At 42.0% G+C, this 20,409-nt stretch overlaps 1 protein-coding gene across 1 annotated transcript; it reads right to left on the bottom strand.

The window, feature by feature from the left end:
* Positions 1-16,404: 16,404 nt before the first annotated feature.
* On the bottom strand, positions 16,405-19,029 carry ADAM30 (ADAM metallopeptidase domain 30). Its single transcript, XM_059136747.1, has one exon. It carries the CDS (start codon positions 18,765-18,767, stop codon positions 16,566-16,568), a length of 2,202 nt encoding a protein of 733 aa, XP_058992730.1. The 5' UTR covers positions 18,768-19,029; the 3' UTR covers positions 16,405-16,565.
* Positions 19,030-20,409: the final 1,380 nt, after the last annotated feature.

Raw genomic sequence — 20,409 nt, forward strand, 5'->3', positions numbered from 1 at the left:
ACAACAACAGCATAATGTTTATGGATATAGAGCTGTAAAGGAACAGAGTTTTGGTAAATGAATGCTGTTAAGTTGGTATCACTTTCAATAGATTTCTAGAGCTTTAGGATATAATATGTAATCCTCTTAGTAAATCACAAGGAAACTATCTATGGAATATACAAAAAGGAAATGAGAAAATAATCTAAACCAAAAAAACACAACCAAACATGAAGGAAGGCAATAATGGGGGAAATGGACAAAAGGGCTATAAGACATACAGAAAACAACTGGAAAAATGCCCAAAATAAATCCTTCCCTATTAGTAAGTACTTTATTTTTTTAAAATTATTTTATTTTTTCAGTGTTCCAAGATTCATTGTTTATACATATGAAGTAAGTTTCCCAATCAAAAGACTTAGACTGACAGATTGCATTTAAAAAAAAAATGGATCCAGGAGAGAGGAGCAAGATGGCAGAGGAGTAGGAGACCTAAATGTCTTCTGGTCCCAAGAATTTAGCTAGATAGTTATCAAACCATTCTGAACACCTAAAAACTCAACAGGAGATCTGAGAGAAGAGCAAAAATTCTAGGAACAGAAAAGTGACCACTTACTGGAAGGTAGGATGTGTGGAAAAGTAAATCTGAAGTGATATACAGGAAGAGAGACTGTGGGAGAAGGGCTGGGTCCTGGCAAGTAGTAGAGCAGCAGAGCACAAAATCGGAACTTTTAGAAGTCTTCTTCACTAAAGGATGTCGCTCCAGAAGTTAAGTGGGGGGTAGATTCCTTGGGGGGACAGTGTGGTCTCAGGTTCCTCGTGGTCACAGAAAGACCAGGGGTGCCTGAGTGTGGCAGAGCTCTCAGGTATTGGAGCAAGGAAGCCAGCTACAGAGATGGAGCTGAGGAGTTCGCTTTCAGCTCAGGGTTACTTTAAACTGTGATCTGAGGCAAAGTCGGGCCACTACTCTTTGAGCAGGGACCCCACAGGTGGCAGATATGGGGAGACTCACCTTCCCCCTCCAGGAGGAGCAGTGTGGAAGTGGGCTTCAGGAATCTGCTGGGTTTGGAGACTCCAAATGGTGGTGCGCCAGAGATAGATATGCTCTGTCACAGGCTGGGTGAGCTTGGAGTGAGGCCAGAGACCAGGGAGATGGGAAGGATTGACTTTCTCTGCTTTTCTCTGAGGACACATTGAGGAGTGGAGCCTGAGCTCTGGGGTCCTCTAGGACTGGAGATTAGGAGGATGCCATCTTCATTCCCATCCTCCAAAACTGTACAGAAGGCATTCGAAGATCAAAAGCTGCCCAGAGTGAAGCCAAGCAGATTACTTAGCCTGGCCCCTGGCAAGGGCAGTGCAATTCCGCCCCAGGTAAAGACATCTGAGAATCACTGCAACAGGCCCCTCCTGCAGAAGATTAGCAAGGACATCCAGCCAAGACCCAGTTTCACCAATCAATGAGAACTGCGGAACTCCAGAGTTATGACTCCATTCTTTATTTTTTCAAACTTAAATTTTATTTTTTTCTTATTCTATTTTTTTTTTAGTTTTTCCTTTTTCCTATTTTAACATTTTTAAAACGGTTTCATTGTATCAATACCTTCTTTTTTTTATTTTATTTTTTGGGGCGCCTGGGTAGCTCGGGCTTGGGTCATGGTCTCAGGGTCTTGGGATCAAGCCCTGAGTCAGGATCTCCATTCAGTGGGGAGCCTGCTTACCCCTTTCTCTCTGCCTGCCTCTCTACTACTTGTGATCTCTCTCTCTGTCAAATAAATAAATAAAATCTTTAAAAAAATAAAAATAAAAATAAATAAATACAATTTATTTTGTCAAAATAAACTTTTTGAGGAATCGAAATAGAGCTACCCATACCATCCAGCAATTGCACTATTGGGTATATACCCTAAAGATACAAATGTAGTGATTGGAATGGGCATGTGCACCTGAATGTTTTTAGAAGCAATGTTCACAATATCCAGATTATGGAAAGAGCCTAGATGTCCATCCACAGATGAATGGGTAAAGAAGATGTGTTATATATATACGTGTGTGTGTGTGTGTGTGTGTGTGTGTGTGTGTGCAGCCCTCAAAAATGAAATCTTTCCATTTGCAATGACATGGATGGAACTAGAGTGTATTATGCTAAGTGCAATAAGTCAGTCAGAGAAAGACAATTATCATATGATCTCATTGATATGAGGAATTTGAGAAACAAGACAGAGGATCACAGGGTAAGGGAGGGAAAAATGAAACAGGATGAAACCAGAGAGGGAGACAAACCATAAGACACTCTTATCTCAGGAAACAAATTGAGGGTTGATTGAGGGGATGGGGGTGAGAAGAATGGGGTGGCTGGGTGATGGACATTGGGGAGGGTACATGCTATGGTGAGAAAAATCAAAATAAATTTTTTAAAAATTTTAAATTAGATAAATAAAAGGATTCAATTCTCTACTGTCTATAAGAGACTCAGTTTAGCTCTAAGGATACATACAGGCTGAAAGTGATAGAGAAAAATATTCTATGCAAGTAGTAACCAAAAGAGAGCAAGAGATGGCTATCTTAATATCAGACAAATGTCATTCCTGACTATCCCCCCCCACAAGAACAATTAACAACTATTTGTGTCAAAACCCCAGTGAGAGAATCTTAGTACATGAGGGTGAGGTAGAAGTACCCCTTGTACCACAGAGACCATGGTAGACTCCATTAGGAGGGTAAAAGCAGTGGCTCCATACAGACTGAATTGCCCCCTCTAACCTGTTGGAGAACCAGGTGGTAAGGTCTCCTCTGAGTCTATGGTTCCTGCAGTGGGAAAAGAGTCTAGTGGGGGCATCCAGCCCTTTTAGCCTTGTGGGTCACTTCACAGGAGTCCCTATTCAGGTCTTGCCTTATGGGGATTGCAGGGGAATCTTTAGGGCTCAACCACTAGAAATATTATTGTGACAGTGAAGAGGGAGGGGCTTGTAATAATCAGCAGGATCTTGACAGCTCAGATTCCTACCTGTGGAGCCCAACCAGTGGTCCCAGCCAGTGGCTTTGCTTACCTGCAGAACCAAGTCAGTGGTGCTGTCTGACAGGGAACTTGATGGAGTGCAGACCTGATTTATTCTGGTCTTTAAATGAGGGATTTCACCAACCCTGGAGCCTGGTCTGTCCCAACCCAGACATGGGAGCAGTCACAGCCCCACCTGCTATTGAGTAAGGCTTCTGGACCCTTCTGACCAGCAGGGCTGGTGTGAACATGTGGATGTTACATAGCCCAGTCATGCTTAGGCTGAGAGATGGGCAGGCAGAATTGATCACCCAGAACAAAGCCAGTATGGGTCATAGAAAGTTCCCCTACTACACTCAAGCAAAGGGAGTTAATTTGTAGCTCCATCCATTATTGAGCATAACTCTTGGCCCCTCCAGACAGAAAGCTTAGAGTGGGCTCTGCTGCCCTACCCAAGTGTGGGGTTGAGTCATAGCTCCACCTGCCAAGTGTGGCCAAAGGGGCTGCCTGGAGGCTACAAAGGGCAGCAAGCTCAAGCCAAAATCTGGGCAAGCAGAACTGATAATGTGCAGAGAAAAACCAGTGGACCTGTTTGACCAGGGAACATGGAGTAAAGATTGGCTTGAGTCAAGACCTTAGACAAAATAAAAGAGCCTTACTGGTCGTAGAGGTGGTTTGGCTGCTACACCTGAGGGAAACTGATTCATTGCCCCACTCATTGCTGATTACAGTCTTCAGCCCGTCTGACCAGAGAACATAACCAGAATACACAGAAAGCTGTGTAGCCCATCCAAGAGTGCTGCTTACAGTGACCCTTGACCAGAGAACACAGCCCCTGGCTTTCTCCATCTGCTGAGCAAAATCAGTGTCCTTACCTAGCCGGGGAGTTCAGTTCATACTCTTGCCTGATTTGGGTACTCAAACAACTTGTGCAGGCTGTAGGTCCTGTTCTGCTTCCCCACCAGGGCTGAGAAGCTAATTCATATTCCCACCAAATACTACATATAGTTCTCATTCCTAGCCATCTAGTAAACCTGACCTGAGAAGCTAGGCAATCATGGAGCCCATCAATTAGCCTTGCTAGGTCAGGGAACCAAGGAACAGCCTTATCTAAATGTTCTCAGCCAGCAGTACATGCCCCTGACCTGACATCAGAGCTTGGGAATTAGCCTTGTCCCAAAATAGTAACCGAAATGGTAACCCCAAGGATGTTACCAGTAGATATGTCTGAATACCCAAAGTAAGCTGACTGCTAAGAATTGTCCCTGCCAAAGCAAACCTGTAAAGTCTGAAAAAGGAGACCACTTACTCAAATTAATAAATACCAATATAGGGATTCAAGGATCACACACACACAATCAGGCAAATATGACACCATCAAAGGAAACTGACAAAACTCCAACAGCTAACCCTAAAGAAATGGAGCTCTATGAAATTTCAGACAAAGAAATCAGAATAATTCTCTTAAAGAAGTTTAGTCAACTATAAGAACACACAGACAGACAACTCAACAAAATTAAGTGTACAATTCCTGAACAAAATGATAACTTCCACAAAGAAAAAGAAATCATCTTTTCAAAAAACCACAACCCTGGAAAGTCTAGAGTTGAAAAACACAATGACTAAACCGAAGAATTCAATAGAGAGTTTCAAAAGTAAAGTCAACTCACAATAAGCAATGAGGAACACAGTACTCTGCATGAAGCCATATTATAATCATTGTTCATATTTTCTTTGGAGGATCTTTGGTATAGGAGAAATTATCAAGACTGACATGCTCCTGAAGTCACTACGACTACCCAGAAGCATCTGCTCAGCTCTTGAGACAAGGAGGGATAATGGAGTTTGCATGCCCTTCATCTTGGGTCAAACAGAACCTGTTGTTGTACCTGGTATGCTGTTTGTTTGTTTATTTGTTTTTAAAATATTTTTATTAAATTTATTTATTTGACAGAGATCACAAGTAGACAGAGAGGCAGGCAGAGAGAGAGAGGAGGAAGCAGGCTCCCTGGTGAGCAAAGAGCCCGATGCAGGGATCGATCCCAGGACCTCGGGACCACAACCCAATCTGAAGGCAGAGGCCTCAACCCACTGGGCCACCCAGGTGCCCCTGGTATGATGTTGTTTAAAACAAGATTTAAAGGGTTCTTTAATTTATGGTTTCAACCTGATTGTGGCTGTTGCTCTCTCTGTATTTTGTAAATTTCTGTATTCAAAATCTAGACTGATATTTTCCAACTTTGATTTCTTTAAAAGATAGTACAGTGACCAAGACTAAGTAACAATGGCTAGATATGCTTTGCTTTCTGAAACAACTAAAAAAACAGAAAAAACACTGGAATGAATCTTTTCAAGGCATAGGACATTAGGCCAAGGAGGACAGTCATCCCTGAATTCTACTACTGTCCCAAATGTACTTCCATAAGAGAGTTTTCAAGCTGGTTATAGGAGGGAAAACTGAGGAGGAACCCCACAGACCCTTTTGAGCTGAGAGTTTAAGGAGGTCAAAGTAGATATAATCCATAAGACAGAATCTCAGGCAAGATCTCCAAAAAGAAAATCATGAAAAACTTCAGAGGAATTACCTCTATTACTCCCCAGAGTAATGAAAACTACCCAAAAGTCAAGATAGAATAGGATTAAATGGAACAGTGCCTGCTACCCACTAAGAGCTGAGAATAGACCAAAGTGGAACAGCTTATAATTAACAGGGAATTGGGAAGATGACTTGGGGAGGTAGCTGGAAATAATTAGCAGTAGAATGATCACTGTTCTGGACAACTGAACAAATAATTAAATCAAGACCTGAGAGAATGAAATTGTTGCAATTTGATTCAAGTAACCTACTTGCATCGCTGAACAAAGTCTAAAATTTCTAGCAGATAAAAACTATTCAGCAACCAACAAAGTAAATATACCATCAAAATATTACTCTGCATTTGAAGAAGAAGGAAAATGGGCCAACAATAAGGATACAAATCAATCATTTGAAACTGACCCAGATTGATACAGATGTTAGAATTGGCAGAGAAAAGCATTAAAACTGTTATCATAGGGACACCTGGGTGGCTCAGTGGGTTAAGCCCCTGCCTTCGGCTCAGGTCATGATCCCGGAGTCCTGGGATCAAGTCCCACATCAGGATCCTTGCTTGGTGGAGAGCCTGCTTCCCCCTCTCTCTCTGCCTGCCCCTCTGCCTGCTTCTGTGCACTGTCTCTCTCTCTGACAAATAAACAAATAAAATCTTTTTTTAAAAAGTACTGCTATTATAACTATATTCCATAAGTTCAAAAAGTTAAATGTACAAATGGAAGGAATAAAAAAGACCCAAATCCAACATTTAGGAATGGATAGTATAATGTCTAAAATAGAAAAAAAAAAATCCCAGCTAAGTTTAATAGCAGATTAGACAGTGCAGAAGGAAAAAATCAGCAAATATGAGGCCTAATGAAACACATCCAAAAGGAAACACTGAGAGAAAGAAAGAATGGGAAGAAAAGCATCAGTGAGCTGTGAGATAATTTCAGCTGGGCTAATATATGGATAATGAGGGTTCCTGAAGGAGAGAGAGGCAGAAAACTACTTAAATAATACCAAAAAAACTTTCCAAGCATAATAAAAACTATAAATACACAGATCCAAGCATCTGAACATACTCAATTATTAGAAACAGGAAAAAAATACATTAAGAACCATCATCATCAGACTACTAAAAATAATGATGAAGAGCACCTTTTAAGTAGGAGAGAGGGGAAGAGTCAAGATGGCAGAGGATTAGCAGACTGAGATGACCTCAGGTCACAGGAGTTCAGCTAGATAGTTATCAAACCATCCTTAACATCTATAAACCTAACAGGAGATCAAAGAGAAGAAGAGCAACAATTCTAGAAACAGAAAATTGACCACTTTCTGAAAGGTGGAATGTGTGGAGAAGTGAATCTGAAGCAACGGGATGATAGACCTGGCAAGTGGTGGAGGAATGGAGCACAAAATTCAAACTTGTAAAAGTCTGATCCACTGAGGGCATCGCTCCAGAGGCTAAGCGGGGGTAGATCCCTCACAGGGAGAGTGTGGTCTCAGGTCCCGCGAGGTCACAGAAGGATCAGGGGTGTCTGAGTGTACCAGAGCTTTCAGGTATTGGAGTGGGGAAGCCAGCTACAGAAACAGAGCTGAAGGGTGAGTTCTCAGCTCGGGGTTACCTTAAACTGTGATCCGCAGCACAGTTGGACCATTGTTCTTTGGGCAGGGACCCCACAAGTGGCAGATACAGGGAGACCAACTTTCATCCACTGGAAGAGCAGAATGGCAGGATCTGCTGGGTTTGGAGACTCCAAATGGGGCTGTGTGACAGAGGTAGAAACATTAGATCACAGGTCAGGTGAGTTTGGAGCACAGCCAGAGACCAGGGAGACGGGAGTGATTGACGAGTGATTGACTGCCTTTGTCCTAGGGCTCACTGAGGAGTGGGGCCCTGAAATCTTGGCTCCTCCAGGCCAGAGATTGGGAGGCTGCCATTTTCATTCCTGTCCTCCAGAGCTCTATGGAAAGCATTCAGGGCACAAACCTCCTGAGAGCGAATTACTTAGCCCGGTCCCTGGCAAGGGCAGTGCAATTTAGCCTTGGGCAAAAACATTTGAGAATCACTACAATAAGCCCCTCCCCCAGAAGATCAGCAAGAACATCCAGCCAAGATCAAGCTCACTGATCAAGGAGAACAGCGCAATTCCAGAGGAGGAGAAAGCAAAGCATGGAATTCGTGGCTTTCTCCCCAAGATTCTTTAGTCTTGCAAAGTTAATTAAATTTTAATTTTATTTTTTTCTTTTTTTTTTTTAAAGATTTTATTTATTATTTATTTGACAGAGAGAGAAATCACAAGTAGGCGGAGAGTCAGGCAGAGAGAGAGAGAAGCAGGCTCCCCGCTGAGCAAAGAGCCCAATGCGGGGCTCGATCCCAGGACACTGAGATCATGACCTGAGCCGAAGGCAGCGGCTTAATCCACTGAGCCACCCAGGCGCCCCTATTTTTTCTTTTTCTAATTTTTTAAAGCTTTTCCTCTTTCCTCTTTTAACGTGTTTTAACTAGTTTATCTTAATATCTATCTTTAAAAAATCTTTTTAAACCTTCATTATTATAGTTGTATTTTATCCTTCATTGTATCTAATTTTACTTTTTGTACACATATAGGGTTTTTTCTTCCAAAAAATTTCGGGATACAATTTATTCTAATAGATCAAAATATACCCTAAATCTAGCACACGACTTTGTTCTAGGCTCCAGTCTGAGCAAATTCTCTCCACTTTCTTTTTCTTTCTTTTTCCAACCAACTTATCTTATCAATTCCTTTTTTAGAATTTTTAAAATTTTTTTTATCTTTACAGTCATATTATATCCCTTCATCATGCATCATGCTTACCCTTATTTTTGTGTGTGTGTGTATATATATATATATATATATATATATATATATATATATATATGTTTTTCTTTCTTTAAAATTTCAGGAGATAGTTTCTTCTAAGAGACCAAAATACATCCAAAATCAAGTGGGTGGCTCTGTTCCATTCACCAGTCTAATATATATATGTACTTTTTAATTTTTTAAAAAAATGTTTTAACTTCATTTTACCCCTTTTTTCTCCCCCCTGATTTGGGGGTCTCTTCTGATTTGGTTAGTATACATTTTTCTGGGGCCTTTGCCACCCTTTTAGTATTTTATTCTCTTGTTCATATATTCTTATCTGGATAAAATGACAAGGTGGAAAAACTCATCACAAAAAAAGAACAAGAGACAGTACCAAAGGCTAGGGACCTAATCAATATGGACATTGGTAATATGTCAGATCTGGAGTTCAGAATGATGATTCTCAAGGTTCTAGCTGGGCTCGAAAAAGGTATGGGAGATATTAGAGAAACCCTGTCTGGAGAAATAAAAGCCCTTTCTGGAGAAATAAAAGAACTAACACCTAACCAAGCTGAAATTTTTTAAAAAGCTATTAATTGAGGTGCAATCAAAACTGGAGGCTCTACCTGCTAGGATAAATGAGGCAGAAGAGAGAATTAGTGATACAGAAGACCAAATGACAGAGAATAAAGAAGCTGAGCAAAAGAGAGACAAACAACTACTAGACCACGAGGGAAGAATTTGAGAGATAAGTGATATCATAAGATGAAACAATATTAGAATAATTGGGATTCCAGAAAAAGAAGAAAGAGATAGGGGCAGAAGGTATATTGGAGAGAATTATTGCAGAGAATTTCCCCAATTTGGGGAAGGAAACAAGCATCAAAAGCCAGGAGGCACAGAGAACCCCCCTCAAAATCAATAAAAATAGGTCCACACTCCCATCTAATAGTAAAACTTACTAGTCTCAGTGACAAAGAGAAATCCTGAAAGCAGCCTGGGACAAGAAGTCTGTAACATACAATGGTAAAAATATTAGATGGGCAGCAGACTTATCCACAGATACCTGGCAGGCCAGAAAGAACTGGCATGATATATTCTGAGCACTAAATGAGAAGAACATGCAGCCAAGAATACTATATCCAAGTAGGCTGTCATTGAAAATAGAAGGAGAGATAAAAAGCTTCCAGGACAAACAAAAACTAAAACAATTTGTAAACACCAAACCAGCCGAACAGGAAATATTGAAAGGGGTCCTCTAAGCAAAGACAGAGCCTAGAAGTAGTAGACCAGAAAGAAACAGAGACAATATACAGTAACAGTCACCTTATAGGCAATACAATGGCACTAAATTCATATCTTTTACAGTTACCCTGAATGTAAATGGGCTAAATGTACCAATTAAAAGACACAGAGTATCAGGATGAATAAAAAAACAAGACCCATCTATATGCTGTCTATGGAAAATTCATTGTAGACCCAAAGACAACTCCAGATTCCAAGTGAGGGGTTGGAAAACAATTTACCATGCTAATGGACATCAAAAGAAAGCTGGGGTGGCAATCTTTATATCAGATCAATTTGACTGTAAGCCAAAGACTATAATAAGAGATGAGGAAGGACACGATATCATACTCAAAGGGTGTGTCCAATTTCAAATATCTGTCCCCCTAACATGGGAGCAGCCAACTATATAAACCAATTAATAACAAAATCAAAGAAACACATCAACAATAATACAATAAAAGTAGGAGACTTTACCACCCCCCTCACTGAAAATGGACAGATCATCCAAGCAAAAGATCAATAAGGAAATAAAGGCCTTAAATGACACACTGGACCAGATGGACATCACAGATATATTCAGAACATTCTATCCCAATGCAACAAAATACACATTCTTCTCTAGTGCACATGAAACATGCTCCAGAATAGATCACATCCTGGGTCAAAACTCAGGTCTCAACCAGTACCAAAAGATTGGGATCATTCCCTGCATATTTTCAGACCACAATGCTCTGAAGCTAGAACTCAATCACAAGAGGAAAGTTGGAAAGAATCCAAATACATGGAGGCTAAAGAATATCCTTCTAAAGAATGAATGGGTCAACCAGGAAATTAAAGAAGAACAGAAAAATTCATGGAAACAAATGATAATGAAAACACAACAGTTCAAAATCTGTGGAACACAGCAAAGGCAGTCATGAGAGGAAAGTATATAGCAATACAAGCCTTTCTTAAGAAACAAGAAAGATCTCAAATACACAACCTAACCCTACACCTCAAGGAGCTAGAGAAAGAACAGCAAAGAAAGCCTAAACCCAGAAGGAGAAGAGAAAGAATAAAGAATAAAGAGAAAGAATAAAGAATTTCTGAAATAAATATTTCAGAAATCAATGAAATAGAAACCAAAAAAACAGTAGAACAAATCAACAAAACTAGGAGCTGGTTCTTTCAAAGAATTAATAAGATTGACTACCCCTTGGCCAGACTTATCAAAAAGAAAAGAGAAAGGAGCCAATTTAATAAAATCATGAATGAAAGAGGAGACATCACAACCAACACCAAAGAAATACAAACGATTATAAGAACATATGATGAGCAAATATATGACAGCAAATTTGACAATCTGGAAGAAATGAGTGCATTCGTAGAGATGTATAAACTACCAAAACTGAACCAGACCAGAAATAGAAAACCTGAACAGACCCATAACCAGTAAGGAGATTGAAGCAGACATCAAAAATCTCCAAACAAACAAGAGCCCAGGGCCAGATGGCTTCCCAGGGAAATTCTATCAAACATTTAAAGAAGAATTAATACCTATTCTCCTGAAACTGTTCAAAAAAACAGAAATGGAAGGAAAACTTCCAAACTCATTTTATGAGGCCAGCATTACCTTGATCTCAAAACCAGACAAAGGCCCCATCAAAAAAGAAAATTACAGACCAATATCCTTGATGACCACAGATGCAAAAATCCTCACCAAAATACTAGCCAATAGGGTCCAACAGTATATTAAAAGGATTATCCACCATGGCCAAGTGGGATTTATTTTAGGGCTGCAAGATTGGTTCAACATCTGCAAATCAATCAATGTGATACATTAATGAAAGGACAAGAACCATATGATACTCTCAAGAGATGATGAAAAAGCATTTGACAAAGTACAGCATCCTTTCTGGATCAAAACACTTCAAAGTGTAGGGATAGGGGTACATACCTCAATATCATCAAAGCCACCTATGAAAAACCTACAGCGAATATCATTCTCAATGGAGAAAAACTGAGAGTTTTTTTGCTAAGGTCAGGAACATGGCAGGGATGTCCATTATCACCACTGCTCTTCAAATAGTACTGGAAGTCCTAGTCTCAGCAATCAGACAACAAAAAGAAATTAAAGGCATCCAAATTGGCAAAGAAGAAGTTAAACTATCACCCTTTGTGGATGATATGATGCTTTATGTGGAAAACCCAAAAGACTCCACTCCAAATCTGCTAGAACTTGTACAGGAATTCAGTAAAGTGTCAGGATATAAAATCAATGCACAGAAATCAGTTGCATTTCTTAAAGAAATGCCAACAACAAGACAGAAGAAAAACAAATTAAGGGGTTGATCCCATTTACAATTGCACCCCAAACCATAAGATATCTAGGAATAAACCTAACCAAAGAGGCAACAAATCTGTACTCAGAAAACTATAAAGTACTCATGAAAGAAATTGAGGAAGACACAAAGGAATGGAAAAATGTTCCATGCTCATGGATTGGTAGAACAAATATTGTGAAAATGTCTATGCTACCTAAAGCAATATACACATTTAATGCAATCCCTATCAAAATACCATCTATTTCTTTCAAAGAAATGGAACAAATAATCCTAAACTTTATATGGAACCAGAAAAGATCTTGAACATCCAGAGGAATGTTGAAAAAGAAAGCCAATGTTGGTGGCATTACAATTCCAGACTTCAAGCTCTATTACAATGCTGTCATCATCAAGACAGTATGGTACTGACACAAAAAATAGACAGAATAGAGAGCCCAGAAACAGACCCTCAACTCCATGGTCAACTAATCTTTGACAAAGCAATAAAGAATACCCAATGGAAAAAAGACAGTCTCTTCAACAAATGGTGTTTGGAAAATTGGACACCCACATACAGAAAAATGAAACTGGACCATTTCCTTACACCACACACAAAAATAGACTCAAAATGGATGAAGGACCTCAATGTGAGAAAGGAATCCATCAAAATCTTTGAGAAGAATATAGGTAGCAACCTCTTCGACCTCAGCCACAGCAACTTCTTTCTAGGAACATTGCCAAAGGCAAGGAAAGCAAGGGCAAAAATGAACTATTGGGACTCATCAAGATCAAAAGCTTTTGCACAGCAAAGGAAACAGTCCACAAAACCAATGGGAGAAGGTATTTGCAAATGACATATCAGATAAAGGGCTAGTATCCAAAATCTACAAAGAACTTATCAAACTCAACACCCAAAGAACATATAATCCAATCAAGAAATGGGCAGAGGACATGAACAGACATTTCTGCAAGGAAGATATCCAAATGGCCAACAGACACATGAAAAAGTGCTCCACATCACTCGGCATCAGGAAAATACAAATCAAAACCACAATGAGATACTACCTCACACCAGTTAGAATGGCTAAAATTAACAAGTTAGGAAATGACAGAATTGAATTGAAGAATTGAAGAAAGAGGGAATTTTTACTTTTTTTTTTTAAGTGAGGAAATGCTTTTCACCTAGGTTTTTAAGTCAGCACAGACTGCCAAAGGCTGTTTTCTATGGACTGAAATCATGTGGGGAGATTTCAAGGGTGCGGAGAAAGGGGAACCCTCCAACACTGTTGGTGGGAATGCAAGGTGGTGCAGCCATTCTGGAAAACAGCATGGAAGTTCCTCAAAAAGTTGAAAATACAGCTACCCCATGACCCAGCAATCTCAGTACCGTGTATTTACCCTAAAGATACAAATGTAGTGATCTGAAGGGGCATGTGTACCCAAATGTTTATAGTAGCAATATCCACAATAGCCAAACTATGGAAAGAATCTAAATGTCCATCAACAGATGAATGGATAAATATGAATGGAGATATATATATGTGTATATGTGTATACACACACACACACAATGGAATACTATGCAGTCCTCAAAAGAAATAAAATCTTTTCATTTGCAACGACATGGATGGAGCTAGAGGGTATTAAGCTTAGCAAAATAGGTCAATCAGAGAAAGACAAGTATCATATGATCTTCCTGATATGAGGAATTTGAGAAGCAATGTGGGGGGTTTGGGGAGTAGGAAAGGAAAAAAAATACCGGATGGGATCAGGAGGGAGACAAACCATAAGAGACTCTTTTTTTTTTTTAGGATTTTATTTATTTGACAGGCAGAGATCACAAGTAGGCAGAGAGGCAGGCAGAGATAGAGGAGGAAGCAGGCTCCCTGCTGAACAGAGAGCCAGACGCGGGGCTCGATCCCAGGCCCCTGGGATCATGACCTGAGCCGAAGGCAGAGGCCTTAACCCACTGAGCCACCCAGGCGCCCCCCATAAGAGACTCTTAATCTCACAAAACAAACTGCAGGTTGCTGTGGGAGAGAGTGGTGGGGTTATGGACATTGGGGAGGGTATGTGTTATGGTGAGTGCTATGAATTGTGTAAACCTGACGATTCACAGACCTATACCTCTAGGGCTAATAATACATTATATTTTCATAATCACATTAAATGTGAATGGTCAAAACATTAATCAAAAGGCAGAAATTGTCAGACTTGATTTTAAAAACGACTCAACTGGGACGCCTGGGTGGCTCAGTTGGTTGGACGACTGCCTTTGGCTCAGGTCATGATCCTGGAGTCCCGGGATTGAGTCCCGCATCGGGCTCCCAGCTCCGTGGGGAGTCTGCTTCTCCCTCTGACCTTCTCCTTGCTCATGCTTTCTTTCACTGTCTCTCTCTCAAATAAATAAAATCTTAAAAACAACAAAAAAAATGACTCAACTACATGTTGCCTACTAGAAACTCAGTATAAATATGAAGATACTAATATATTGAAATAAAAGAATGGAAAAAGTTGTGTATGTGATATGAACAGTAGTCAAAAGGAAGCCGAAGTAACTGTATTAACATCAGCTATGATAGACTTCCAAGCAAGACGTATGACCAGAGTCAGATAGTCATTTCATATCAATGAAGAGGTCAATTCATCAAGAAGATGTAAGAATCCCCCAAGTTTCTGCACCTGACAGCAGCTCCAAAAGACATCATGCAAACTGATAGAACTACATGGAGAAATTGACAAATTCACCGGAAAAAGGAGTTACAGTTCTTGCTTGAATACAGCAAGGAGACAGTGGATTGAAACAACACTATCAATCAAGGCTGCTCAGCTACAGTTTCTAGAGTACTCTACCTGGCCATGGCACTGTCTTCTCAAGAGCCCCTGTTGCTTCTTGTAGCAATACCATTACTTATTAGTTACATCATCTTGAGCAGATTATTACTCTGCATCGTGCTTTAATTTGTCTGTTGGGGGGTTGGAATAAGACCATATATCACACAGAGTTATTTTGGGCAGTGAAAATACATAAATGCACATGAGGCATTTAGAACACTGCCTGGCACGGGGGTGCCTGGGCGGCTCAGTGGATTAAAGCCTCTGCCTTCGGCTGGGGTCATGATCTCAGGGGTCCTGGGATCAAGCCCTGCATTGGGCTCTCTGCTCAGCAGGGAGCCTGCTTCTCTCTCTCTCTGCCTGCCTCTCTGCCTACTTGTGATCTCTGTCGAATAAATAACTAAATAAATAAGCAAGTAAATAAATAAATAAATAAAATCTTTAAAAAAGGAAAAGAAAAGAAAAAACACTGCCTGGCATGGAGGGAACTCTCCACACATGGCAGCTATCATTTTTACTATTCCAATTAAATGTCCTTGCTCTCTTAGGATGTTTTCTGGTGACGGCCAAGCCTAAAAAATGTTAGAATTATGATCATCACAAAGTCAGGTTTTCTTGTTCTCCCCTCACTAAAAACCAGTCCCCAAACAGTACAAGGGGACCCCCCCCCCCAGCCTCCTGTAACTTCTTCAATTAGAAGAACAGTGTGGCTGAGAACAGGACAGGCGGGGGAGGAGGGTGAGGATAGTGAGGCTTCAGTGGTGCTTGGGGAGGGGAGAGCATGGCTGGCGGGGCCGGGGGGCGGTCAGTAGGGGATGAGACAACAGTGGGAAGGCATGGCCTAGAGCAAGACCACAAACCCTTGGGCTGATGCAGTTCTAGGAAGGATGAGGTCCTCCCTGGGCACGAGAGGGGAGCATTGATTCTGCCCACACTCAGCACCATGAAAAGGGGCAAGATTATTTGGAGGGAGACATGGGGGTCCATGGTGGAAGGCTTTCCTCTCCCTCCTCTGCTCTACTTAAGGGTGTGGCAAACTTAGGGCCACATCTCCCCTCAGCACACATTCACAAAAGACCAGATCCTCCCAGCAAAAGCCCAAAGCATGGAACTTTGTTACAAGTCTTGTCCTCAGGACGCTGCCACACTTTGTCATCATTTATAGACTGGGGTGAAATGCAAGAGTTATGGTAGATTAGTGTCCTTCACCCAACTGAGATTGCCCCAAACCACACACCTGCAGAGCTGGAGGGACCCATAACATCACCAGACCAGGGAAAAAGAATTACCCGTGTGACACCCCTTATAAAGGATGGCTTTCTTTTTATAAAAGCGGTCGTCCACATTTATCAGTCAGCAGGGGCCCAAGCCCAGAGTTCTCACTGATCACTTGAGGGAGGCAGAGAGACAGACAATCAACTTTGTGTGCTGCGATCCTGAGCCACGGGACTCTACTGTGAAAACCAATGCAATTCTGCAAAGCAATATCCCCTTGAGTGTTCAGAAAAGCCATTGTGCCATGTTTTTCAGGATATCCCAAACTTGATCACAAATGAAGGAGCAAGGGAATGCTAAAAAAGCAAAAGGCACTTATTTGTTTCCCAAACAAGAATATCATTTATTTGCCGATGGAAGCTTGAAGGAAAATTACATGAAAAAAGAACTGGAAGAACAAAAGAGAAGCTTTTCGATTACAGCTCTGTGTTATTAAATGGCTGTGGATCGCCTACCTACTTGTTTGGGTTCTTGACATTTTTTGCCTTGGATTATTTATCTTGAAAGTTAATCGGTGTTGCTTCTCTCTCTGCGGGGGTTATATACTGTTTTATCAATCTCCTGAAAAACACAGCAATCACTGAGATGATTAAGAAAATAAGGCGCATTAACATAATGGACACCACCTGCACTGGGGCAGGCATATCCTCTTTCAGCTGTCTCGCCGGCCCGCTGTCAATGCTGCCTCCATACCCTACCTCCTCGCAGAATGGAGGCGCCCAGCCATAGGTGCAATGGCAGTTTCTCTTATTGTTGCAAACGCCTCGGAGGTTGCACTTCGAAGGTGGACAGTCAAATTTCAAGGAGGAGGTAGGCACACAAGTTCTGTTAACACAGATATGGCCAAAACCACAGGGGGTACCATCATTTATGACGCCGATGTCAGATATTCCCGTGGGCTCCAAGGATTCATGGAAACCTACCCCCCAGCATATGAGATTTTCTGCTCGCAGATGAGTAGAGATGAGGGCCCTATGCACTGGCATATCAGGGACGCGCTTGACATTTATACACTGTAGCCTGCCGCACAGTGCATTTTCCTTGGTACAGGCTTTGTACCTGTAACCTCTGAGACCACAGTTCCCATATTGGTCACCCATTAAATTCACTGCCTGATAGCACTGCTCAGGAGCTTCCCTGGCATCAGATCCAAAAATATTTTGACACTGCGTATATCTGGAATTGCACCTCTTTTTGAAACAAAGGGAGTTACGCTTGCAAAGGGTTCCATCGTGCTTATAAGTATCATTTGGGCAGAAATTTGAGATTCCACTGCAGTACTCTGCAAGGTCACATTCATTATCTTCCTTTCGACACATGTACCCAAGTGGACGAAAACGACAGTTATGACAGCAAAGCCCGGTGTTACAATCGGCACCTTGCACGAATTTACAGTCCGGTTGGCAACACCTGTCATTTTTACAGTCCTCTCTTGAACCACAATCACATTCTTCAGTGCCTTCCACAATTTTATTTCCACATCTCTCCACCACATAACCAAGTCCTGGGATATTATTTAGACATTCTGCTCCTGTTTGTATGTGATCAAAATATTCTCTATAACTACAATTACTAAACCCACTACTCCCAATGCCCATGATACAAGTGCTCTTACCTCTACACTTACAATACAGCGTATCATGTTTCATTCCCATCCCATGACCCAGTTCGTGAGCAGATATTCTGCTGGCTTCAAGAATATTTGCATTTGTAAAACTACTTACTGATCCACTATATTTGTCCTTACACACACCTCCAATATACGTCCCTCCAAATGAATGAGTAAGATTATGTGTAGTATACAAATGTGCCCAATCTGCTGAAATCTGCTTAGAAAGGTTTGCTGTACGATATTTTAAAAATGTGTTTAGAATTTCTTGTGAGCTTAATTGGCGAATATTTATTCTGTCGTTCTCTGTCCATATTTCCACACCTTGTAGAATTATCCTCATATTGATATCTTTAAAGAAGGTGTCCATAATCCCAGTCAAAAGAATGGCATCCTGTATGACTCGAGTAACATTGGCATCTGAAAACAAATATCTCTTGTAATCAAAGACTAGGGCTATTTCCAAGTACTTCGGATGGAGAGAGGATCTGGGAGAGTCCCTAAGCTTTGCCCTATTCTCCGTCTGAGCCATCTTCTCTTCTAGGTCATCATTAGTTAAGCCACAGGTCTGATTCTGAAATTTGCCGTCTGTCTTCAGGAGATACATGACATGTTCAAAGCTGGAAGAGGCCCGGAGGGGCTCGATTTGGTAACGGTCCTCCTCAATTCTCAATATGCCTCGGAGACTCCCTGTGCATGTACTTAAAGTAGCTTCTGAATCCTGAGTTCCTTCAACCAGGCCTATGTAGTTACAGTCCCTGGGTATGTAAGGGTGATCCTCCAGGAGTTTCCCTTGTTTCGAGAAAGAGAAAACCTTTAGATTTCGGGGCAGTAGAAACCTCTTGGGCCAGAGGTGCAGGACATACTTCTTGCCTTTGACCTGCAGGAGGTAGGACACTTGCTGGACGGCACCCTGCGGGCCTCCCCGGAGGCTCAGCTTCTTGGGAATGATGATTTCATACGACTCAAACCCCCATTCAGGGTGAAAAATTAAACCCTCGCCAAGAGCGTCTAAGAGAAGCGCCACCAGGACGATCAGGGGGAGCAAATGGCTTTCGGGGAATAAGGTCCATCCTGACCTCATGGCCGGGATGGGTGGCCCCAGCCGAGTCAATCCCAGCAACTGGCCTGTGAGTCAGGTTCCAGGGGTGGCTGCTAGGGGCGCGGGAGTGCAAAGTGCCGAGTTCCCGAAGCAGGGTACGCAGGAACCCCCCGCCCCCAGCCTCCCAAGGCTCGGTCTGGCTGACATTCCCTGAATGAATCTAGTTCGTTTCCGGGGCGGTGCCGTTGGGCGGTGCCGTTGCACGCACGAGGGAGAACCGAGGGAAAGGTGCTTGGCTCCCCTGAAGAATAAAACAGGAAAGAGGGGCTTTGGGCGCGAGGGACGGAGAAGGGCGGTGAGCAGCTTGGAGAAAAGAGAAAAAGGAAGAACAAAAGACATCTCGTCCGAGGGTTCCCGCACCCTGTGCTGTTTCATCTGTTTCTGTACTCCCTAGGGCACACCTCGTGCTTTCCATCGGTGGGAATCATCTAGACGTTTCCTAAGCACTGCGAGCCCCGCACTGTCACACCATTTCCAGCTTTCTGCTAGACTCGCGTAGCCTCGGGGGCGGCGGCGGAGCCAGGGACTCTCAGTGAAGGATCTAATCCCCCCCTCCCTGGGGCAGAGCCGGCCTTCTAGCAAGAGAAAGGTTCCAGCTCATTTTCTCCCGTGGCTCTTTCTGCTCTTTGTCCTGGGATGCCAGGGACTAGAGGGATTGGGGGCCTGTGTGCAGCGTGGGGGTGGGGGGTGGGGTAGGGAATGTAGGAATAGAAAAACACTTGTGAGAGCAGAACTCCTGGAGTTCTCGGAGAAAGGCCAATGGGTGGTTATGTTTGTAGTATGAGTGGTGGGTGAGGGAGGAGACCGCGAAGGGCCACGGATTAAAATGATTTTAAAACGACTGACAATAGCAGATTTTGAGGAGGGTGTAGAACGAGAACAACTCTGACACATTTCTGGAGGGAATTTAATAGGCTAAAACCACGTTAGAAAACTGGTTAGCAGTATCTCATATAGTTGAAAATATGCAGGTTCCACTCCCAGATACATGCCCTACAGAAATGTGTGCTTGAATTTACCAGGATACATGGAAACTGCAATATTCTCCAAATCGGAAACAATTCAAATTTCCATCAACAGTAACTGCAGCAACAGGAGACGACAGGGAAGAGTTATTTATATGCACGACATGAATGAATATTACCAAGAAAAACAAATAAATGTAAAGATTAAAATCAGACAAAATTGAACTTTACTTTTAGGGATACATGCATTGCTGGCAAAATGAATCAAGGAAATAATTACCCAAACAGTGAGGAAAAGTTGTTGCCTTACTTCTAGGGTGAGCAGAAGGGGCTGTACATACATGGGTGGATGAGGGAGGGGAAGGGTGTGGCTCAGGAAGCTTCTAGTACGCTGGGGGTGTTGGTAGTGTATGTCTTGACCACTTGGGTTTGCTGTACATATTTGTGAAGCCAATCCTAAAAATTCATGCTTATTTCTGTGTAGGTTATATTTCACAATGAAAAAAAAAATTTTTTTTAAGATTTTATTTATTTGACAGACAGAGATCACAAGTAGGCAGAGAGGCAGGCAGAAAGAGAAGAAAGGAAGCAGGGTCCCTGCCAAGCAGAGAGCCCAATGTGGGGCTCGATCACCGGCCTTGGGATCATGACACCGAAGG

The sequence above is a fragment of the Mustela lutreola genome, chromosome 10 (genome assembly GCF_030435805.1).
Source record: "Mustela lutreola isolate mMusLut2 chromosome 10, mMusLut2.pri, whole genome shotgun sequence".
Classification (NCBI taxonomy): domain Eukaryota; kingdom Metazoa; phylum Chordata; class Mammalia; order Carnivora; family Mustelidae; genus Mustela; species Mustela lutreola.